General features: G+C 36.8%; 2 protein-coding genes across 2 annotated transcripts; both read right to left on the reverse strand.

The window, feature by feature from the left end:
- Window positions 1-2,855: 2,855 nt before the first annotated feature.
- Window positions 2,856-5,704, reverse strand: LOC137796082 (mucin-3A). The gene is made up of 9 exons (XM_068593740.1): window positions 5,660-5,704; window positions 4,834-4,966; window positions 4,509-4,636; window positions 4,093-4,157; window positions 3,788-3,990; window positions 3,459-3,624; window positions 3,177-3,341; window positions 2,981-3,051; window positions 2,856-2,875 (listed from the first exon to the last, which is right to left on the reverse strand). Exons 1-9 carry the CDS (start codon window positions 5,702-5,704, stop codon window positions 2,856-2,858), a joined length of 996 nt encoding a protein of 331 aa, XP_068449841.1.
- A 10,131-nt stretch (window positions 5,705-15,835) lies between these two features.
- Window positions 15,836-19,090, reverse strand: mrps16 (mitochondrial ribosomal protein S16). Its single transcript, XM_068594485.1, has 4 exons — window positions 18,947-19,090; window positions 18,435-18,465; window positions 16,850-17,116; window positions 15,836-16,380 (listed from the first exon to the last, which is right to left on the reverse strand). Exons 2-4 carry the CDS (start codon window positions 18,445-18,447, stop codon window positions 16,256-16,258), a joined length of 405 nt encoding a protein of 134 aa, XP_068450586.1. The 5' UTR covers window positions 18,448-18,465; window positions 18,947-19,090; the 3' UTR covers window positions 15,836-16,255.
- Between the last annotated feature and the right edge of the window lie 6,582 nt (window positions 19,091-25,672).

The raw sequence follows: 25,672 nt of genomic DNA on the forward strand, positions 1-25,672 counted from the left end.
ATCATAACCCATTGGTTTATTTAGCCTAATGAAAGTATTCAAGGTCAATAATTTTATTATAAAGCAGTGCTACTCTTCATCCACCAGATGAAGACCCAGACCAGGTTTTCAGATAAAAGGCTAAAGAGAAGTACAGACGGTAGGAATCGACTCAAAATGGCATTGAAGTAGTCATAAGCAGTTTGACATGCCCTGGAGCACAACATTTGATCACAGAAAAACACTTCTAAGACGTAATTTATGATCTGTTAAAAGTGACTTTTATTTTTTCTGTTCTTCAGTTTCTTGTTCCTTGAGTCTAAGAGTGATAAGATTTACCACAATACTACCCTCAGCTGTTGCAATGACTTCTTGTTTGTGTTGGTACTACTTTGTAGAAATAAATAATTAACTTAATTAAAATTAACTTAGACTCCGTCCATCCATTTGTCATAATGTACAAGGTAACGTACAACTCAAGTGACACGCAATCCCAGCAATTGTAAAATGCTCTATTATGTCAGATCAGTAATTGACGGGTGGAGAGAGAGTCGAATGACACTGCCAGGTAACGTTTTTTCAGGGTTTACAAACGTTTTGCCCAAACAAAGACATTACAGTTCCTGATATCCCGTGAAAACTGATGGGGACATGGAGGTCATCCAGACATTCTCCAAAAGGCACGAACACCACAAACATAAGCCAGAGGTACATTTAAGTGACTTCAATTGTGCCAACATTTGTAATTGAGTATCAAGAAGCCATTGTTATACATCCTAAAAAAGGTAAATACAAATTGGTTAAATGCAACCTAAGTCTTGATTACTAATGTACTGTAGAGCTATATTCACAATCAATATTTGGTTTAAATAAAACCTTTAATCATTCTGCACAAGGTTCATTTCATATGTTTGTTCTAAAATAGACAACAACATCTTCTTTCTTTTAAGGCAATTCAAACCGTACCATTTCTAATCCATCTATAACATATTTGCAATGTGTTTCTTCGTTCACCTTTATGCTATTTTTAGAAAGTATCTAATGTAATGACAATCTGAGCTGGAAAAGTTGAAACGTTTATTTATAAAATATTGATAGAGAATCCAAGGTGATGTTCTTTGACTATTACTTGTGTGCTCACTTATGTCTGTCATATATACTTTAGTTATAGCAAGAGCAATCTGTCATCCAAAGAAGTTGAGTTGGTGACTTTTTCCTTACTACTACTATTACCTTCCCACTTTCCAAAAAACACTGACTTTTGGTGTAACTTTTCCTATCATTTGCTAGGGGTTGACAACGTTGTTCATAATACTTTACTTAGACTGAAGTGTGGCTAGTTCAATTTTACTCAGGTCAGAGCACTTGTAATGAAAATATAGTACATCAAGCAAAGGTAAATAACTTGGTTACAAGTGTGTCCTATGAGTCAACTACTCGGTGGACACAAACAGCCATCACAGGCTTCCAAGGAAAAACAATCAGTGAACTGTATCTTGCTGTTGAGGACCAGCAGCGCAGATGTGAAGGAGTATTTTGAGGTACAGTTGCACAGTTAAAAATCTCACCAACGCTAGTGTCATAACTAGTGAGATTGGTCTGTAAAGCTTTTATAAGCTGATACTGACAGTACAAAATCCCCATTCTACAACAGGACAGTGAAGGTCACTGCTGAGGTTGATTAAACAATGACACATTTTCACATCACACTCATTTGTTTTATCGATTATACATGTAATAAAGTCCTTCTGCCTCTGTGACTCAAAACATTTAAAATTAGTGTGTTTATGCCATCTAGTGACAGGATATTGTACTGACTTTGAGGGACACCAACAATCAAACATAAACCTTTTAGGCTTAGAGCAAGTATATTTTATTATAGTAGAAGTAGTAGTGGTATGGCAACTGTATTGGATTGCAAAAACATTGGACAGATACAATGACAATGACATATTCCAGATATTATACATAGTTGTAGCCCATTGCAAAAAACCTTGAAATCTCAAAATCAACTTGCTCCGAACCTCATCTCAACAAAGACAACAAACTACATTTATCTAAATGACCTTGAAAATAATTTATTCTTACTCTATAGGTTACTTCTGGTCCCTATTACATGTGGAATCTATGTGAATTGAATTTTTTTTTCTCACATATTTTAAATGAGTTTTTGCATTCTTGGTAAATCTAGGCGGACGTTGCAATGCTTGCTGTCAAAAACACCATGTACTCAATGATGTAACGGCACTTTACTGACGACAATAGTGCCGAAACAACCCCAGCAAGAAGTTTCAGGAGGGGCAAGATTACATTTTTTAAATATTACAATTTTACATTTTGTTTCTCAATACCAGAAGGCAGTATTACCATTGACATCTCATCTCTTATTTTCTGACCTCAGATAAGGAAAACATTTAAAACAGATACAATCCTGGCAAAAAGAATTTGCTGTAGTGAAGTGCCCGGAGTCTGAAGTTTATTTTTATATATTGGCATCAGAGGATAGTGGAATATAATTAATGTAAATACATTGATACATATCACAAAACAAATCACTATTATATAATATGATGTTCCATATAAAGTTGTTATCTCATACTGATACGTAAGCATGGAAAGAAATTGCAATTAAAACAAAATATTGAGGTCTGTAGCCTTCAGGGGTTGATGTTCCAAACCTCTGGACGTTTTGTTGTGTTCTAGAAAGACACAATAATGATCACATTTTTACATCAACATTTTAATTACAAATAATTGATCTGTCCTTGTGCTCCAGAAGATCTTCACATGTACTGTATGTGATTTGAAATAGTACACAAGATCCACAACAATACCTGCAATCGGTTGTCAAAATTGCTTACTGATGTTAAAGCACATTATAATCCCAGATCGTGATCTGAGGGAGCAAATAATGGATGGTGTTGAAGAGATTTCTCGAGAAATTGTTCAAATATATACCACATATATTTTTAATCAGTAAAAACAAAAAAAGAGGACGGACCTGTCACCGAAAAGTCAAAGAAATCTTCCTCAAAAGCAGACAGTCTTCTGTTATAAGAGTTTCTTGTTTTCCTAATAGAGAGAGACCGTTTCATTAGTTTGTCATAGCATTGTTTCCAACTTTACAATTACAGGCAACAAGAAAACACATTTGCATTTTACTGGAAAGGAAGATGCATTTTGGGCATCATACCCACCAAATGCCTGTATGTCTCTTTTTGACGATGACAGCCATAACAATGATAATCATGAGCAGGAGTGCTGCTGCCAGTGATCCGAACAGTGCACCGTAGAAACCTGGACCGTGACGGAAGAGTTCACACTGTGGGCCATAAAACTGATCAAGGCTAGACTTGTAACACCTGGATTGAAGGGTCATACGAGTAAATTATGTTTATATGATTAACATTAGGAGCCAACATACAAGACATATTTAAGATCCTTGCAATTAGATAAGAAGAACACAGATTTTTGCTTACCTACAGGTTGGCCCTTTTTCAACGTCATTGCGACATTCTCCATGTTGATGACAGAAGTCAGGGTTTGTTTTGCAAGGTCCAACACACTGCCATTGACCATTTACAATCTGAGCGGTATAGTTAGCTAACTGTGGGCAGTTTACATAAGGCTCCAGATCTGCAATACCTGATTGAAAAAAAGTTATGATTAAATGATAAAAAAGTTATTTATCATTTTGTAAAAGTATCATATTGAAAATATAGAAATGATGACATGCATTGAATGATAAAACACTGACTGTGCAAAGCAGCAATATCTCAAATGTTTAGAACTGACAGAAAACACTTACTAGTGATCTCAGGTGTCGAAAAGGTGAGTTCATTTAACAGCACATCTGATTTGTTAAAGGCCTCAGAAATCTTATTACGATTTATGGTGTTATTCAAGATTTCTTTCAATATCCCATGAAGCTGAGTGTTGACAAACAGGATTTGAGTTTCATTGTTTGGATATATGTACTCTGCCACACTCTCTGCAACAACACATCCTGGTCTAAAGTGGAAAAATAGAAAGATTTTACCAAAAGAAAACAACTTGTGCTTGAGGGAAGAGTAATTACAGTAATTGTAAAAGTAAAGTTCATGGAAAACCTACGTTAACTCCTTGACTTGTAATTTTTTAAAGGTTTCTGAATCTGCTTCTTTGCAAAGGGCTGCAAGCTGCAACACAGGACAGGTGTCAATATTGCTTAGTGACAACAATAAATACAACACTATCATCAACATCAAAAACAGCAAAGAGCAAAACATGAATAAGATAAAATAAGAAACAATAATACTTTATTAGTCCTGCAGTGGGGAAATTGCAGGATTACTGCAGAAGTGCACATAGAAAACACATAGAAAAATAAAAAACAAGTACATGATAACCAACATATCTTTATATAGTGTCAGTTACTAAAGTCATTACGGAGTAAATAAGATACATTTTTAGACATTAACACATGTAATATACACCAAAGAGTACTATCATACAGTCATGCAACTATAATTTGAAAAAAAAAGGTATACCTCCAGTTCTAATGTTGAGATGAATTCCAATGAAGAAGGTGAGCTTAGATTATTGTAAGCAGGCAAAAAAAGGATGTGGACGATTTTTAAAGTAATATTTGCTTTTCGAGTTGGTATTACTTTCGTATCTGCAAAAGATAACACAAAATATTGACATTGCAAAATCACAATATATGTTCCTATAAACTATAAAACAGTGGTAAGACATATCAATGCCTTTTAATGTTGACATACTGCTAAATTTCCAAAAACCTATCTGCATTAATTTATTTACTGCAATTCATAGAAATTTTAAAGAATAATATTTGAGTATGATAAACCTCACCGACATTTGCAGGGGTGTCATTCATTGCAAAGGAGCATTTATCGCCAAAGAAAAAGGCTTGACAGTGGCAGTGACATCTCCCAAGTGTCTGGTTGAATTTGCAGGTACCCATGATACAGTGACAGTCCTCACACTGAGGGGTTGTCACAGTGACGGTAGTGTTTGAAAGGGGAATAATAGCAGATGATGTTGTAAAATTGTTTGGGTTGATGGTTTCCGCAGACGTCAAAACTTTTGAAGATTGTATTGATTTAGTATTTCCTGCGACTGTCATCGTTGTCACAGATGTTGATTGTTGCTCTGTCAATAAAGACAGAAAGGCTGGAGATGTGTCTTGGGTAGTGAATGGGAAGTGACTTGAGCTGAATTCTGTTGCTGATGTTTCAGTTTTTTTTACAGTCAATGCTTGAGTAAAGTGATTAGTTAGTGGAGGGGATGTAGACGTTGAACTCAATGAGAACTGTTTTTTTGTGGTGGGATTAATTGTTGTTTTGGAATCAATCGTGCTGGTTGTACTTTCTTCTCCATTTGAAGTGAGTAAAGAGGTTGATGCTGTTGAATTTGTTTTGCTTGTGGGTCTCAAAGTCATAATGGTTGTATTATGTTGCTCAGTCAATGAAGCTAACATTGTAGCTGTTTCCTGGCTAGTCAATGAGGTCGGAGTTGGACTGGTATCTGCTGGTGATGTTTCATTGTTTTGCTCAGGAGATGTTTGAGTCAAGTCAGTAGTCAGTAAGGAAGATGAAGAAATTGAACTTCCTGAGACCTCTGTATTTGTGGTGAGATTGATTGTTGTTGCGGAAGGATTAGTGTTGCTGGCACTTACCTCTCCATTTGAGGTGAGTAAAGAGGTCGATGCTGTTGACTCCATTTTGCTTGTGGTTTTCACAGTCGTAATGATTGTATTATGTTGCTCAGTCGATGAAGCCACAATTGTAGGTGTTTCCTGGCTAGTTAATGGGGTCTGAGTTGTACTAGTATCTGCTGGTGATGTTTCTGTGTTTTTCTCAAGAGATGTTTGAGTCAAGTCAGTAGTCAGTAAGGAAGATGAAGAAATTGAACTTCCTGAGACCTCTGTATTTGTGGTGAGATTGATTGTTGTTGCGGAAGGATAAATGTTGGTGGTGCTTAGATCTCCATTTGAAGTGAGTAAAGAGGTCGATGCTGTTGACTCCATTTTGCTTGTGGTTTTCACAGTTGTAAAGGTTGTATCTTGTTGCTCAGTCGATGAAGCCACCATTGTAGGTGTTTCCAGGCTAGTCAATGAGTTCTGAGTTGTACGAGTATCTGCTGGTGATGTTTCAGTGTTTTGCTCAGGAGATGTTTGAGTCAAGTCGGTAGTCAGTAAGGCAGATGAAGAAATTGAACTTCCTGAGACCTCTGTATTTTTGGTGAGATTGATTGTTGTTGTGGAAGGATTAGTGTTGGTGGTGCTCACTTCTCCATTTGAGGTGAGTGAAGAGGTCGATGCTGTTGAATCTGTTCTACTCGTGGGTCTCAAAGTCATAATGGTTGTATATTGTTCCTCAGTTGACGAAGCCACCATTGTAGCTGTTTCCTGGCTAGTCAATGGGGTCTGAGTTGTACTTGTATCTGCTGGTGATGTTTCAGTGTTTTGCTCAGGAGATGTTTGAGTCAAGTCAGTAGTCAGTAAGGCAGATAAAGAAATTGGACTTCCTGAGACCTCTGTGTTTGTGGTGAGATTGATTGTTGTTGTGGAAGGATTAGTGTTGGTGGTGCTTACTTTTCCATTTAAGGTGAGTAAAGAGGTCGATGCTGTTGAATCCGTTTTACTTGTGGTTTTCACAGTCGTAATGATTGTATTATGTTGCTCAGTCGATGAAGGCACCGTTGTATGTGTTACCTGGCTGATTAATGGGGTATAAGTTGTAATGGTATCTATTGGTGATGTTTTAGTGTTTTGCTCAAGAGATGTTTGAGTGAAGTCAGTTGTCAGTGGGGCAGATGAAGACATGGAACTCGTTGAGATCTTTGTATTTGTGGTGGGGTTGATCCTTGTTGTGGAAAGATCAGTGTTGGTGGCGCTTACCTCTTCATCTGAGGTGAGTGAAGAGGTCGATGTTGTTGAATCTGTTCTACTTGTGGGTCTCAAAGTCATAATGGTTGTATATTGTTGCTCAGTTGACGAAGCCACCATTGTAGCTGTTTCCTGGCTAGTCAATGGGGTCTGAGTTGTGCTTGTATCTGCTGGTGATGTTTCAGTGTTTTGCTCAGGAGATGTTTGAGTCAAGTCAGTAGTCAGTAAGGCAGATGAAGAAATTGAACTTCCTGAGACCTCTGTATTTGTGATGAGATTGATTGTTGTTGTGGAAGGATTAGTGTTAGTAGGGCTTACTTCTCCATTTGAGGTGAGTAAAGAGGTCGATGCTGTTGAATCCGTTTCACTTGTGGGTCTCACAGTCGTAATGATTGTTTTATGTTGTTCAGTCGATGAAGCCACCATTGTAGATGTCTCCTGGCTCATCAATGGGGTCTCAGTTGTACTGGTATCTGCTGGTGATGTTTCATTCTGTTGATTAGGAGATGTTTGAGTGAAGTCAGTAGTCAGTGGGGCAGATAAAGACATTGAACTCGTTGTGACCTTAGTATTTGTCGTGGGATTGATTGTTGTTGCGGAAGGATTAGTGTTGATGGTGCTTACCTCTCCATTTGAGGTGAGTAAAGAGGTCGATGCTATTGACTCCATTTTGCTTGTGGTTTTCACAGTCGTAATGATTGTATTATGTTGCTCAGTCGATGAAGCCACAATTGTAGGTGTTTCCTGGCTAGTTAATGGGGTCTGAGTTGTACTAGTATCTGCTGGTGATGTTTCTGTGTTTTTCTCAAGAGATGTTTGAGTGAAGTCAGGAGTCAGTGGGGCAGATGAAGACATTGAACTTGTTGAGACCTTTGAATTTACGGTGGGATTGATCGTTGTTGTGGAAGGATAAATGTTGGTGGTGCTTAGATCTCCATTTGAAGTGAGTAAAGAGGTCGATGCTGTTGACTCCATTTTGCTTGTGGTTTTCACAGTTGTAAAGGTTGTATCTTGTTGCTCAGTCGATGAAGCCACCATTGTAGGTATTTCCAGGCTAGTCAATGAGTTCTGAGTTGTACTTGTATCTGCTGGTGATGTTTCAGTGTTTTGCTCAGGAGATGTTTGAGTCAAGTCAGTAGTCAGTAAGGCAGATGAAGAAATTGAACTTCCTGAGACCTCTGTATTTGTGGTGAGATTGATTGTTGTTTTGGAAGGATTAGTGTTGGTGGTGCTCACTTCTCCATTTGAGGTGAGTGAAGAGGTCGATGCTGTTGAATCTGTTCTACTCGTTGGTCTCAAAGTCATAATGGTTGTATATTGTTCCTCAGTTGACGAAGCCACCATTGTAGCTGTTTCCTGGCTAGTCAATGGGGTCTGAGTTGTACTTGTATCTGCTGGTGATGTTTCAGTGTTTTGCTCAGGAGATGTTTGAGTGAAGTCAGTAGTCAGTAAGGCAGATAAAGAAATCGGACTTCCTGAGACCTCTGTGTTTGTGGTGAGATTGATTGTTGTTGCGGAAGGATTAGTGTTGGTGGTGCTTACTTCTCCATTTAAGGTGAGTAAAGAGGTCGATGCTGTTGAATCCGTTTTACTTGTGGTTTTCACAGTCGTAATGATTGTATTATGTTGCTCAGTCGATGAAGGCACCGTTGTATGTGTTACCTGGCTGATTAATGGGGTATAAGTTGTAATGGTATCTGTTGGTGATGTTTCAGTGTTTTGCTCAAGAGATGTTTGAGTGAAGTCAGTTGTCAGTGGGGCAGATGAAGACATTGAACTCGTTGTGACTTTAGTATTTGTGGTGGGATTGATCGTTGTTGTGGAAGGATTAGTGTTGGTGGTGCTTACTTCTCCATTTGAGATGAGTAAAGAGGTCGATGCTGTTGAATCTGTTCTACTTGTGGGTCTCAAAGTCATAATGGTTGTATATTGTTCCTCAGTCGATGAAGCTACCACTGTAGCAGTTTTCTGGCTAGTCAATGGGGTCACAGTTGTACTGGTATCTGCTGGTGATGTTTCAGTGTTTTGCTCAAGAGATGTTTGAGTGAAGTCAGGAGTCAGTAAGGAAGATGAAGACATGGAACTCGTTAAGATCTTTGTATTTGTGGTGGGGTTGATCCTTGTTGTGGAAAGATCAGTGTTGGTGGCGCTTACCTCTTCATCTGAGGTGAGTGAAGAGGTCGATGTTGTTGAATCTGTTCTACTTGTGGGTCTCAAAGTCATAATGGTTGTATATTGTTGCTCAGTTGACGAAGCCACCATTGTAGCTGTTTCCTGGCTAGTCAATGGGGTCTGAGTTGTACTTGTATCTGCTGGTGATGTTTCAGTGCTTTGCTCAGGAGATGATTGAGTCAAGTCAGTAGTCAGTAAGGAAGATGAAGAAATTGAACTTCCTGAGACCTCTGTATTTGTGATGAGATTGATTGTTGTTGTGGAAGGATTAGTGTTAGTAGGGCTTACTTCTCCATTTGAGGTGAGTAAAGAGGTCGATGCTGTTGAATCCGTTTCACTTGTGGGTCTCACAGTCGTAATGATTGTTTTATGTTGTTCAGTCGATGAAGCCACCATTGTAGATGTCTCCTGGCTCATCAATGGGGTCTCAGTTGTACTGGTATCTGCTGGTGATGTTTCATTCTGTTGATTAGGAGATGTTTGAGTGAAGTCAGTAGTCAGTGGGGCAGATAAAGACATTGAACTCGTTGTGACCTTAGTATTTGTCGTGGGATTGATCGTTGTTGCGGAAGGATTAGTGTTGATGGTGCTTACCTCTCCATTTGAGGTGAGTAAAGAGGTCGATGCTATTGACTCCATTTTGCTTGTGGTTTTCACAGTCGTAATGATTGTATTATGTTGCTCAGTCGATGAAGCCACAATTGTAGGTGTTTCCTGACTAGTTAATGGGGTCTGAGTTGTACTAGTATCTGCTGGTGATGTTTCTGTGTTTTTCTCAAGAGATGTTTGAGTGAAGTCAGGAGTCAGTGGGGCAGATGAAGACATTGAACTTGTTGAGACCTTTGAATTTACGGTGGGATTGATCGTTGTTGTGGAAGGATAAATGTTGGTGGTGCTTAGATCTCCATTTGAAGTGAGTAAAGAGGTCGATGCTGTTGACTCCATTTTGCTTGTGGTTTTCACAGTTGTAAAGGTTGTATCTTGTTGCTCAGTCGATGAAGCCAGCATTGTAGGTATTTCCAGGCTAGTCAATGAGTTCTGAGTTGTACGAGTATCTGCTGGTGATGTTTCAGTGTTTTGCTCAGGAGATGTTTGAGTCAAGTCAGTAGTCAGTAAGGCAGATGAAGAAATTGAACTTCCTGAGACCTCTGTATTTGTGGTGAGATTGATTGTTGTTTTGGAAGGATTAGTGTTGGTGGTGCTCACTTCTCCATTTGAGGTGAGTGAAGAGGTCGATGTTGTTGAATCTGTTCTACTCGTTGGTCTCAAAGTCATAATGGTTGTATATTGTTCCTCAGTTGACGAAGCCACCATTGTAGCTGTTTCCTGGCTAGTCAATGGGGTCTGAGTTGTACTTGTATCTGCTGGTGATGTTTCAGTGTTTTGCTCAGGAGATGTTTGAGTCAAGTCAGTAGTCAGTAAGGCAGATAAAGAAATCGGACTTCCTGAGACCTCTGTGTTTGTGGTGAGATTGATTGTTGTTGCGGAAGGATTAGTGTTGGTGGTGCTTACTTCTCCATTTAAGGTGAGTAAAGAGGTCGATGCTGTTGAATCCGTTTTACTTGTGGTTTTCACAGTCGTAATGATTGTATTATGTTGCTCAGTCGATGAAGGCACCGTTGTATGTGTTACCTGGCTGATTAATGGGGTATAAGTTGTAATGGTATCTGTTGGTGATGTTTCAGTGTTTTGCTCAAGAGATGTTTGAGTGAAGTCAGTTGTCAGTGGGGCAGATGAAGACATTGAACTCGTTGTGACTTTAGTATTTGTGGTGGGATTGATCGTTGTTGTGGAAGGATTAGTGTTGGTGGTGCTTACTTCTCCATTTGAGATGAGTAAAGAGGTCGATGCTGTTGAATCTGTTCTACTTGTGGGTCTCAAAGTCATAATGGTTGTATATTGTTCCTCAGTCGATGAAGCTACCACTGTAGCAGTTTTCTGGCTGGTCAATGGGGTCACAGTTGTACTGGTATCTGCTGGTGATGTTTCAGTGTTTTGCTCAAGAGATGTTTGAGTGAAGTCAGGAGTCAGTAAGGAAGATGAAGACATGGAACTCGTTGAGATCTTTGTATTTGTGGTGGGGTTGATCCTTGTTGTGGAAAGATCAGTGTTGGTGGCGCTTACCTCTTCATCTGAGGTGAGTGAAGAGGTCGATGTTGTTGAATCTGTTCTACTTGTGGGTCTCAAAGTCATAATGGTTGTATATTGTTGCTCAGTTGACGAAGCCACCATTGTAGCTGTTTCCTGGCTAGTCAATGGGGTCTGAGTTGTGCTTGTATCTGCTGGTGATGTTTCAGTGTTTTGCTCAGGAGATGTTTGAGTCAAGTCAGTAGTCAGTAAGGCAGATGAAGAATTTGAACTTCCTGAGACCTCTGTATTTGTGATGAGATTGATTGTTGTTGCGGAAGGATTAGTGTTGGTGGTGCTTACTTCTCCATTTAAAGTGAGTAAAGAGGTCGATGCTGTTGAATCCGTTTTACTTGTGGGTCTCACAGTCGTATTGATTGTATTATGTTGTTCAGTCGATGAAGCCACCATTGTAGGTGTCTCCTGGCTCATCAATGGGGTATAAGTTTTAATGGTATCTGTTGGTGATGTTTCAGTGTTTTGCTCAGGAGATATTTGAGTGAAGTCAGTAGTCAGTGCGGCAGATGAAGACTCTGTATTTCGGTGAAGATATATTGTGGTTGTGGAATGGTCAGTGTTGGTAGAATTGGTAGTTGGTAGTCTTGAGTTTGACAATGCTGATTTTGTCATTCCACTGCTTGTAGCTATTATAACGGATGTAAACTGCGGCTTTACAGATGACAACATCCTTTTTGTAGTTATTTTGCTTTCCAATGAAGGTTTTTTTAGTGGGTTGTATCCAGGATATGTTTGAAGGAAATGGCTGGTTACTGAAAAGAGTGTTGGTTTTCGACTGGATGTATCCTTGGCCTTTGTGATTGAAATGTGAGTTGTTGATTCATCGTCACTGATTGATGGTGCACCTTCTTTTGTGGTATCTGATTTTGTTTTATGAGATATAACGTTTTTTTTAGTCTCAGAAACAACTGATGTCGTGGTTGTCATAGTTGAAGTGATGTTGTTCACGATTTGCTGAGATACTGGTGAATGTGTCATATATTGTTGATCTTTTTTTTTCATAACTGATGTATTTTGAAAGACTTTGGACAATTCATCTTTTCCTTTTTGATTATCTGACTTCTGTGGTTTCCTCCATGTTTCGTCCGTTTGGTCTTGTTTTGCATTTTGATCATCTGTTAAACAAGGCAATATTTGTGCATGATGAGTGTATTCGTCATTGCACATCACAGAAACTGGTATCACCATTAAAAAAAAGAATTAGAAACATTTCACACTTCATTGTCTTTTCATTCTGTGAACAATGTCTACTCAAACTACTTCTAGTTTTTGTCAAGTCATATCATCTTATTGAATCTCTTTTTTGTTAGCATTTTTCATCTTCAGTAGGCTTTTGGACTTTGATATAATAATAATTAACATATTAAATGGATATTACTTCCTCCAACACTGAAAAGGTTATACTGTTTTTTGATTATCTTGTTCAAGTATCTAAAGGCTATGTAATGTTTGTATTCTTCCACTATTATGTTGATTTAATTATTAACTGAATATGCCAGTAGATCGACAGTCAGTATCAGTTATTACCCTTTTGTGCACACTGTATTGCTTTTATGGAATTTAGCTTGCACTATGAGGTCAAGCACAGTTAACACAAATTGAACTGAAAACGTATAGTAATATAACTGAGGTTTGCAAGTAATAAAAAAGTGATTTAGATCGTAAATAGGTTTGCAGGGTTCTTACGGTCATATAAAACCTGGAATTTTAAAATGGTTATTTCCAGGCCTGGAAAATGTGGTTTAAACTCATGGAAAAGTTATTGGAAAATCATGGACAAAACATTATTCATGCTGAAAAAAACAACAACTAAATGAGTCACCAAATTCAGGTACATTTTTTGTAAACATGAATATTTCAAAAAGCCCATGTTGAGTTTAAAGTATTGCGTGTGATTAATTGTAGTTCTTCCTGAAGGATTATTAGGACTAAAATTAACTAATGTCAAAATGATATGGCAATGTACATCCATAGTGTCAAATGATACAGTATCAGTGTGAAGAAGATTGGTACGTGTATGGGCTCACCTGGTTATACAAAGAATAACAGAAATCACAGACTTACCTCTTTTTTGTGTTGAGAACACACAAAATGCCAAAAGCACAATGACCACCAAAGTAAGGATTACAAGAGAATGCCTTCTCCAGTTACACGATCCCGAATAAATCCACTTCATCATTCCCGTCCATTCAAGTAATCATCTAAAAGATGTAAAGCTGAAGTATTTCACGTGCTGATCACTCCATAATGTCTACAGTATAATGAAGCAAAAATAATTGAGATGTTATGCGATTTTCTGTCTTGCACTAGACCCCAAGAAATGTCTGCAAATTGTCACTTAAGTCTGATCCGGTTGGAAGTCATTTGCCATTTGAACATTTGCCAACTTCAGGATCAAATCTACTCTGTCATCAATGATGAACTTGTAAACTTGGGTTGTTACTTAGGCAGTGCCCTCCCTAGGCAAACTTTTTGTTATGCATTGTAGCATGACGCTACAGAGATATGTGAGTTTCTCTGACAGTGCACATGCTTGTTTACAAAGGTCCAGCGGAAAAGAACTGCAGTACAACTGGGTGAGGCAGAGTTTGGGTTACTAATACAATATTTATTGTATATATTCTATCATTAACCATTATTCATGGTCAATGATATCATTAATATTTAATATCCACTTGTTGTGCAATTGCTGGAAATTCAGAATCAGGGTCACAAGAAAAGTGTATGAGGCAAAATGCTTATTAAAAGTTCAACTGAATTTTCGCATATATAAATATATATATATATATATATATATATATATATATATATATATATATATATATATATATATATATATATATATATATATATACATCATATATACAATAATAGAGTAATATCTTTTGTAAATAATAATATAATGCCTTTGTAGGAATAACAAACTACATTATGCATCAATGTGTTTACCTCAACAAGCCATTTGTTTTGAGAATTAATATGATAGTATGTTTAGTGGCTGGCAGCATGAAGCTGGGGTCAATTTTTAAACTATAACTGTATTTTATCTATCAGCTGTGTGCTATTCTGCACATTTGTGTAAAATCCACTAATAAAATGTTCCATCCTGTAAATCTCAGTACAGAAAGTTATTCATAGAATGGTTGTTCTGCTCTTCACACACTTATTTGATTAGGAGTTATATTGCAATAGATCTGGCAAATAGTATTTAATTTGCTTTATTTATATTCATTTCAATCCAGCTGGACATGACGGAGGTTATGACTCTAACATAACGAATGTTACGTTGCGCAACATATTGACAATATAGTCATTTGAATGTATTTTGTTATGCTATAAATAGACTGTTAAACATGACCCTCGGAGGGTTCAGAAACCATCTCAATAGCAAAAGGAAAACATGAGCTGTGACAAGGTTAAACATAAATATTTCTTTGGAGCCGAAAACAGTTTTTGTAAAGCTCTCCACACCCCTGTTTGCTTATTAGAAAATAATTTCTGAAACGCTTCACGTACAACAAACAGATGCATTTGAGAATGCTTGGTACTCCAACATGTTAAAGAATCAAACTGACTTTTACACCACCGTTCTTAAATAACTGAAGCAATCTCAACAACAGGACCATTCAAAGTGTTGTTTGTTTCTGTGGGACTTTCAAATGTCACCGAGGCGTTGTCAAGTGTGTCTTGGTTGAAGTTCGCCTTTCAATAATTACCTGATTGACGCAAGTCATACTTGTGTACTTGAAATGTAAAATAAATGTAAAATAAGCATGCAAGTAGATAGTAGTTTATAAAGTAAAAATCCTCATCGCAATATAAATTAAATGTATTTGATAAATGTATTTGTACATAGCTCATTTACAAGCTTTTCGTGAACGGATAGCCAAAACAACAGTACAAAAATAAGTACAGTGTCTTTGCTTTTGTTCCAGTATATTTAAGAAAGATAACGTCCACGTAGTGTTGTCTAAAAGCTCATTTCTACAGTATGACCCGTTGATGATGAAGGCAGATGCTTAAACAAAGTTAAACACACAGTTAAGTATGAAGTAATTATGTTTTCAAAATGATATTACCATTTTTTTCCACTGTAAAGGGCAAATACATTGTGAAAATTATTATTGTGTTCATGATTTGTTTTATATTTTAGTGGTCATCAATTCAAGTTAGAGCTTACAGCATGACCGATGGTCACCGAATTTGTTCCGTAAATATTCACTCGACTGAGAAAAAAAAAGGCACTAGGCTGTTTCCTATGAAACATATGAGGATTTACAGCATAATGATTTCAATAATATTGTTAACTCCCAGAAGTCATGTCAAGGTTAGCAGCAAGTTTCCAGTTTACAAAGGTTTTAATAACACACAGTTCAGCATATAGGTGGAGAATTGGCTATCAAGCCTAAGGGCTGTAAAGCTTGCCAATAACAGTCAACCTTCTCACTTTCTATTTCCTTCTAGTCCTGTGTTTGACACAACTAAAGGCTAACCCATGCCTTAACCATTGCCATGGTAATGGACATTAAAATCATGTTAAAATTACTATTTAAATTTTGATTTTATAAACTTGTCAACAAAGCCAGGTCATTTATTTTATATGTTGGCATAGGCTATTACACTATTCATCATGCATTAATTTTAACACAAAAAAACCCCACAAAAAACCGACAACACCCTTTATTAGTCAAGTTGAAAGTAAACAACACTTTTCCATAAAGGTCTTGAAAATGTTAGATAGACGACAATGAAAAAGTCTGCTTTTAAACCAAATGGAATAATATTGAAATATTTTATTTAAGTCAAATTAAACAGAAAATACACACAACTGTCTGGCATGGATCTCCATTCTCATAAACATAACCTGAAACTATTGTATTAAAAAATGTGTTTGAATATGACTTGGCCATAGCTACTTCTAAAGCAACTCAACAATACACAATATGTCAATGATATAAGGAAACAAATAGATCAGTTCCCTCCAAGTAACGGTCACATCTTTTTGAACAGGACAATCTCTTTCACACACACACTAACACACACACACACAGTCTCCAGCTTTAATTCTCACACTTCAGCCTCCTTTTGTCCCTCCTGCAGAACATCTTCTGTTGCTATCAGCTCTGTTTGCGCTCTTCGACGCTCTGCCTCTGTTATCGTCATTGGGTGCAGAGGGAAAAATCCTGCCAACCCTGCAGAAAGAAACAGAGGACAGGGGAAGACAATATGTTTTACTATGCACTTTTCCAACTAGACGCCAAAATCTTTTGGAGCTGATCATTTTTAATTCCTTGTTGCCAAATTCTGAAGAACCGAGTAATACATTAGATGCTTGTTATGACCGTAAAAGGCAAATGTAATCTGTATCTGTACAATCCCACAAAAGAGAGGGCATGGATAGGGTCCTTTACGGCACAGTGAGAACACATAATAATACAAGACAGTCGTCATCATTTATGGTAGCAGATAATATAGAAAACAAGTTTTAAAAGCATGGTCAACACAGAGAGGTAAAGCTCTAGATGAAAATGAAAGGTGTAGGTGCTCATAAATGATGGATAGAACTCCTTGATTAAACAAATCAGCACAATTATCTGGACAGGCAGACCACAGCAATATTGATCCACCTTAAAATAACATGCTCCTTTCGTGAATACAGACCTAGAAGTTTGGCCACTGGCTTTGTAGGGTGTGCTCCACAGCCGATCCAGTACTTGATTCGGTCGAAGTTGAAGCTGACAAGTTTTTCATTGTAGATGTTGGGGAGGGGGTCGTAGGAACCCAGCTGCTCTATGTATTTACCATCTCTTGCCCTTTTGTTGTAAGCTGCCACGATTCGATAAAAAGGTCTGTTAGCTTGTTTGTGGCCTGCAAGAGCCAATCGGAGGACAACGTAACCTCCGTGGTACTCCTTAAGCAGGAGTGATGCTGCAGAAGGAAACAAGCACAGTCAGCATTGTTTAGGGCACATTAAATTAGTTTCTGGTAATTGTTAATGTGGATATTGCACAATATTCAATGAAAGCTGTAACTTTCGAGATCTTGGTCATCTTGTCGAAACATCTTTCTCTTCACGATACAGCAATGCAAATATAAACAAAAGCACCTGAAACTGCCTCTTGCCACGGTTTTTTGTTCCTCTTTTGTGTATAAAATAATACAATGGCCACAGAGTTAAATCAGAAAATCTCTTAACCATATTGGCTTTTGCCAAGATGTATCTAGTAAATGGTAAACTGAACGTATAGGTACATTATCGATTACAAAAAATTGTTGACAAAATCGACAATTAATCAACAATAATTGAATCAATTACACTTGCATTCTAAAGAAAAAATCTGTTATGTATTGCATATTATTGTGTTTTTAACTGTTAAAACATTTAAAAACATGTCCTCTTGAGATGGGCATTCTTTTTTACTATCTTTGGTATTTCACAAATTAAGTCTTCATCGACTGATCAACCTGACATGGAAAAGAATGGTTAATCTGACTACCTTACAGTCAGATTAATAAGATTCATATATGAGAAGCTAAATCTGTGCACAGCTGATGAAGCAACACAAATCAGAATCAGAAACCATTTATTGCCAAAGAATGTTTTCACAAACGAGGAATTTACCTTGGTGGAAGGTGCAACATTAGACATGAGACGTTAGACGAGACAAACAACAATCAACAGTCTACGACAACACAGTGCAATGTGTATTAAATTATGTATGTGGTAAAGATAAAGTGCTCAGACAACAAATAACGTTAGAGTGTTAAGTAAAAGGTCATGCACCAAGTGAAGTGAGGAAGCTGTCCCAGCTGCTTATGCTAAATGTGATAACCTTTAAAAAATTACACATACTCTAAATCAGTTCTCAAACAAGGGTAAGTGAAGGCACTCAGGGAGTACATGCGATTTGTAAAAAAAATAAAAATAAGTATTTAAAATTAGTATCCTTTCAAAAATCCATAAAAAGGTATTTAATAAATATACAATACAAAATAAATATAAGTGTGAGTTCATGAACAGAATTGTATATTTTCTATATCAAATCAGACACTGATGGCACAACGCTTTGTGTTACATATTTTTTTCAACCAAAAATACTGGTTAGAGGTACTTGGATGAAAAACATATTTCACAGTGGGTAGATGAATGAAAAAAGGCAAAGCTACTGCTCTTAATGGTATTTGTCTTAGTAAAACATTAAAACCGTCAGGATATACCCATTGTTTTTTCGCATCATATACTCACATAAATGAACCATGGTCTTGGCTTGATTATCCTGCAACAAGAAGACATATATACTTTAAACCAAGGTGTATATTAATACAACTATCATAAAGTAATTTATTTTTTAAAACGTCATACACCAAAAAGGTGACCACCTCACAAAACACTACACACCTAACAAACAAGAGCAATAACATAATGTGAGCAAAACAACCAATTTAATACAACTTCAAGCATTTCAAACAAAGACAGAACATATCTAAACACAATACATGTCCTTAGGTTAGACATTGAAGATGTACTGATATAATGGACAATAGACAGAAAATAAATCCATTTCATACTAAACTTTCTTTCTTAAAAACGCCAGCAGTGCGTCTCATGAAGTGGCATGTTGATTAGATATCCGGTGGTACTCTCAAGGTGTCATTACATGGCTACAGATTAGCTGTGTAGCTGTAGCTCAAGGCTAAAACTGTTTAAGGAATAACGTTACGTGCGGTTTAGAAAATAGCAAAAAACGAGTAAAATACCTCTGCAGATGTTGAACGGAGTGAAGCAAAACCTTCTCAGTGATGCACCCTTTTCTTTTCGCTGAACGGGTATTACAACCAACGTTAATAACTGTGTGTTTACAGCAGCAGAAGAAATGTGACATTTGTCAGGACGCGGCCATGTTTGAACAGGATCTGACGTATGAGCTGCGTCGTGCGTCACTACATTATCGTGACGCAAGATGGCGGTCTTGCCTCGCTCGCCACTGTACCGCAGGAAACTGAAGGCATTTCTTCCAATGCTTTGTAGCCTAAACTGTTGAAGTTTGTGATGTGAACGTTTATGCTTCAGTGTGAAACATTTTCGGACACATTCAAATTATTGTTGAAGAGATTTTATGTCACTGAACTTAAAAAATGAGTTTTTAAAATCCATCACACATCACACAAAGTTTTTATGATGTGATTTTATGAATCACTTTGGGTGGTAGATGGTAGAAGTACTGAGGTTCTTAAGTAAAAGTAGTAACAAGAAACCGTCAAATAATATAATAAATTACAAGTTAAGTTCTGCCTTCAAGTAAAGTTTAAAAAAATTACATGCAAAATACTTTAAGTATCAAAAGTAAAAGTGGGCCTACTAATTTTACAAAGTTTTTTTTCAAGTGTTATAATGCTGATATGATACATGGCTGCTACTATCATATTGTTGTATTATTTGTATTTGTATTTTTATCATTGGTATATTAAGCAGCATCTAAATATTTTTAGCTAGTTGAGCTGAAGACAATTTAAGTACATTGTGTAGGTTCTACTGATGGGTAGTTTAATGTATGTCACATTGTATAGACAGATTTTGTTTTGTATGTCAAAACATGAACTCGTAACTACAGCTTTGAGACAAATGCAGTGGAGTAAATAGTGCAGTAGACTATTTAAACAACATTACCTTTGATGTATGTAGTGTATAGAGTATGTAATTGATAAAGTTATGCAAAATCACCTCAGTACGCTTTATAAGTTCTCGGGTTGTGTCAAACAGGTAATCTTCCACATTGCCTTTCTATCATTTCTATACATGTATTGCGTGTCTTACATCAGTAATGCATTGAGTTTCAAATCAGTTTCCCCTGTTGACCTCAGCAGAGATGAAGCACTTGTTTCCTAAGAGCGATTATGAATTCAGGGGTCATTGCTTTGCCTGATGTCGTCTGAGTGCACAGAGATTTCTGCCTACTGGGAGCACAAATACCCCCCCAGTCTTGGAACATGGTGATTTCACACTCCTGTTGTGTAAAGCTTGTTTTTCTGTGTGTGCGTGCGTGTGTGTGTGTGTGTGTGTGTGTGTGTGTGTGTGTGTGTGTGTGTGTGTGTGTGTGTGTGTGTGTGTGTGTGTGTGACAAACACATGGTTTTCTGTGAGGAGAGGTCACAGAAGACACACAAAGGAGATGGGCCCTCGTTTGTAATTTTAAAAATATTCTATACGGTTCCTGCGTGACTCCTCATAAATATATCCAGTTATGACTTACAAACAGAAAAAATACATTACTTTGATTTTTTTATTTAAAAAAAGGAGATTTGCTTGATGTAACGACCATTCAATCACATTTTTTTCAAGTTTTCAGTAAAGAACACGGGGTTGCCACTCTATGCATTACAAGTTATTCTGCAATATAGTCCAACAAACGTATCAAGTTAAATCACTCTCTAATTATAAACTAAGACAGAACTCTGTAGCTAGAGTGTTACTGCTAATTATTTTTTACCATATTTGAAGGGAAACACGACAAACCCTGAAAACAAAATGCCAAAATGAAAAGTACGTCATAGTTCACAATGTTTGAAACGAGTATAATTGACCTTAGACAACCCAAAGTCTCCCACACTTATCTGAAGAAGAAAAACAAAGATGCAAGTTCAAAGAAATTAGAAAATGTCAGTTTGGCTTGTCACAGAAAGTATTTCAGCAATACGAACAACAAAACATAAAACACTTCGTTCTCAATAACCAGGGTGGAAATTTCAAGAGGAAGGCGTCGTTTATGAGTTGACCACGTTTTTACTGTGGAAGAATTTGAAAATGAATAGAGGCTTTACACAGTTAGGAAGCAAACAAAATTAATCTTACATGGTGAATCGGCAATGCGTGATTATCTGAACGGTGACATTGATTCTAGTTGTGGCTCACTCTCTCGTGAGGACCCCATGCTCTTTGGGATACCAAGACGAGTTGTTCCTCCTCTAATCATCTGTGACAGTTCAGTTAGAGACGCTCAGATGACCAGATATTTTACTTGGAAAAAGCAGGAGGAGTCTGCTTTAAAGGTTGAGGCTGCCCCAGACATTGTAGTCAAAGTTGCCTGAGTTTAATTTGATTATGTGGAAGAAGAAGACAATACCACTTATGTCTTCCGAACACTGAGCTTGATCTTACATTGTGCACTTAAGTCTATGGAAGCCGCATTAAAGTAACATTTAAAATTGATGTGGGGCTGTGGGTTTATTGCATGGTACCAAACCTCTTCAGATATTTTAATATAATACATATTTCCTTAACCAACTCAAGTTTAGAACGACAGAATTGCTTTGAATGACTTTCGACAGTAATTTCGAAAACCGCAGAGATCTATGTGATCTGCTTGAAAAGAGGGTCTTTTGAGGAATGTGTTCAAATAATTAGAGCAAAGTGGAAATGTTAAGTGATACAGAATTTTGGTCAGCTACTATTAGTTCAACTTACAGATTTTTACATTCACAACTGTGCCTCACACCCAAGAAGCTGCATAAATCTAAACTGGGTTTCAGATTGAAGTTCACACTTCATACATAGGTATTAAAGGAATTCTTTGACATTTTGGAAAAGACATTTATTAAATTCTTGGTATTTTTTATACCACTCTCATACCTGTCCGTTAAATATAAAGCTTCAGCCGGCAGCTGTTAGCTTATCACACGGCTTGAAAACAGCGGGAAAGAGCCAGCTAACGGGCTCTGTGTGAAGGCAACAGAATCTGACTACCAGCACCTACTACTACACCTCACTAATGAAAACTATATATTGATTGTACGATCCTTACATAAACCAAAGTAAAGAGGTTTTTTACAGTGATGCACGATTTCTTTGCTGAGAGCAATAACTTCCTGGAGTCTCCATGGTGGCCTGGCAACTCAAGTAGTCTTGGAGCTAATCTAAGCTAACCAGCTGCTGGCTGTACCTTTTCTATTCATCAGACCAGTATGTGTGAGGGGTACCAATATATATATATATATATATATATATATATATATATATATATATATATATATATATATATATATATATATATATATATATATATATATATGCATAGTTGTACTTTTTTTGTACTTATTTTAAATGTCAAGGAAGAACTTTGTGTAAAAAAAGATATTCTTAAAGATTTATATGTTTCCTTTATTGATGGTAAGTAAGATAATCTTTTTTCATCACCTCTTTGGACTGTCTCCTCTTTTGTCTTTACTTAAACAGTTTTACTGGTTTTCATGCCTGTATGTTGGGGTGGGTAGTGTCTGGAAAGATGTCAGGCTTTTTTGTAGTAAAGAAGAAGAATAAGAAAGAAAAAATGGGCGGATAAAATGCAATAATATAATTTATTGATATTTAAATGGATTTATATTGTAATTAAATCATTTATGGAGATATTGTTGTATGCAATTATTTCATCTAAACTGACAATACTATAATGATAACTAAAAGAAAGAAGAAAATCTGATAGCAAAGACTTCTACGTGTAGAAACGTTTTGTATAAAAGCATCAGCTAAATGAAATGTAATGTAATTTAGACACGCCCCACTGATTACTCTGAAAGCATGCATGTGATCATATAGTGATCAGCATAGCTGGAAATATTTATTCATTTTTTTCCTATTCATGATTTATCTTTAAACTGTTTGCACAAAGGTTTTAGACACAGTCAATATTTTATATTTGCCAAATATTTAATGTAAACAGGAGAATACAAAATAGCTTCATCAATTCAATTCAATTCAATTGCTTTTGTGTGGCCCAAAATCACAAATTTGCCTCAGACGGCTCTACAATCTCTACACAAACAACAACAACCTCTGTCTTGGGACCTCACAGCCCAGGACATTACATTATGATTATGGCTATAACGACGATTTATTTATTGAATTGTTAAAAAAACATACTATATCGTGATATTGTTTTCGAGGTAAGATTATGGCCATACAGGAATATTGGAGAGAACATTCCATCACAAATACTGTGAAAACTTGCATTCGTATGTTTGAAAAATATTGCCTAATCCAATTAATTTGCATGATTTTGACATGTTCAATGAAACTATTGGAGTACCCGAGAGAAACACACATGAACACGTGCACATGCAATCACTAGATGGTCCAGAATCGATCAGCAGGCAGATCTCAACACGAGAGGCCATGATGAATTTCTCTGACCTGAGCAAGAGGTGAAAGTCACACAATAAGGGAATTTTCATTTCTTGTCTGTGAAACATTGAAATACCGCATAAAAACCAACTGGGATCAAACCTAAGCGCCTGTGTTAACCACTGAATCATCCCAACTGAATGCTTTAAACCATTTTATGCTACTTATTCCTGACCACCATTTCTGCACCAAATCATACATTTTATAAGGTAGATTATCAGTAAAACAGCTGGTCAAAATGTTCTTTTACACTGAATGGAAATCTAAGTTTGTAGTTTTATGTTAAGTCTTAGAAAGGGATGATATGCACAAGATTCTTCAGCTGAGTTCGTCATAATAATGGATCTTTTCAATCACAGGAGCCGTGTGACTTCTTGTCTGTGAGCTCTTTGTGATGCCCCGTGCTTTTTTAAGCATCTGTGTCCAGCATGAGCAGATATAGACATTATGGTTACGGAGAGCACCTAATGGAAAGACACGATTTGGTCACAGATGGGGGGTCAAGTGATCTTCCTTCTCTGGAAGGATCTTTCAGAGGGTTGTGGTGAGACTAATTGTGATAGCATGCAAAATGGAGGCATTACTTTTATCTTCATTAACAAAGAGACTATTTATTTTACTGTTACTTTTTTGTTGTTGAAGATTTCTTTACTTTCGAAGCTACTGATTAAGGCAGAAATGATCTGTGTTCTTTGGAATTGAGAGGCATGTAGTTACTTGCCTCAACAGCACAAAGTAGTTAATGTTGTGGGTGATACACAATATTTCATTCGACAAACGTCTTAAATACTCTGATTTGAAATAACTAATACTGTTACTTTGAACAGATTTTATTTGTCACTAATTCTGTAGTAACTACGTTAATTTACCAAAGCAAACTGTTGCTGTATAATGTCTCTCAACCTTGACCAATAAATAGTAAAATGTTGTTTTCCATCATTTTCATCTTGTACAACGCAACCTCCTCACCAGCTTTAGCTTTGAGAAACTAACTAACTCTCGTTGGGTTTGAACGCGGTCAGATATCATGTAAGTCTTCAAAGCAGGACGTTCAAAGGATTGTTGTGATCAACTCCCTGAAATTGGGTTTTAAAGTACACTTTCTATTACGTTTTTAATGACTTTGTATCTTCTTCAGCATTGGAAACAGGAAAATGTCCAAAACATACTAATCTCTTTGGCCTAATAAATAGCAAACGTTTGTGACCATGCTTGTACTTGTAGAACAAACATGTCGGTCTGATTATAAAGTGAGCTCCTCCTTTTAGGAAATTACATTTTGAAGACGCAAACAATTGCTCATTTAACAGTTGCACATTGCACTCAATCAAAGACAAAGAAAGAGCTGAGGCAAGTGTAATTAATGCCACAGTCCAATGTGTGTAGTTTTGAGGCGCTTATACCCACCGCAAGGATTTCCATTTACTACGACTTCTTCGAACTGCGCTACATTTGTGAGGGAAAGCTTTTTACATCTCCACATTTGTGCATTGCAGATGCAGATTCACATCCATATCATGCAAACAGGAAATCAAATATGACACAATGTTATAGATTAAACTACCAGTATACAAAGTGTCGACAAGTACCTTCATCTCAAGCAGGTACAACAGTGAAATGTTCCTACATGTTTGTGCATCTGCAAAATGTGTTATTTTTTTATATTTTGCTGATTATATTTCTGGACTACCTTTTGAATGCAGGACTTTTACATTGTGGAATTAGTACTTTTACTTAATTCAAAGATTGGAAGACTTCCACCACTGCTGTAGTACCAAAGGCGTACACATACACACAGATGTTTCCATTAATTCTGTTTATGTCAATTTCTTTGTTCAGCAATAGTCATTTAGTTAGATATATTACAATCTGGGTTTTAAAACAAAACAAAAACCTCTATTTAGAAATGATCATACTTTTTTTTTTTTTTTAGGAAGCCACTATTCACAATCGACATTATGATAGAAATAGCGTCCGGGGAGATTCCAAATTCTAGATGTTTATTCTCAGTACAATCGTGTGAAACGCTTACGCTAGAAGGCTCCATTAAATATCATAATGAATATAAAAAGACATATAAAAATGTAACAACATAGAATATATTAACACTCACATTAGAAGCAATATAAATATCATTCTTAGCAAAACAGTAAGAGTTTTCATACAGGATAACTATAGCCTGTTAAAGGTAATGTTTGGTCAAATTCAGTAAGCACATCACATTGCGATTTCTGCAATAAGGGTTCGTGACCTGCTTCCTGTGCTGCTGCTCTCCCCAGACCTCAGCTGGCAGGGCTGAAACGGCAGAGC

This window comes from Clinocottus analis, unplaced genomic scaffold (assembly GCF_023055335.1).
Source record: "Clinocottus analis isolate CAN_PGR_092001 unplaced genomic scaffold, fCliAna1.0.p SCAF_3, whole genome shotgun sequence".
Lineage (NCBI taxonomy): Eukaryota > Metazoa > Chordata > Actinopteri > Perciformes > Cottidae > Clinocottus > Clinocottus analis.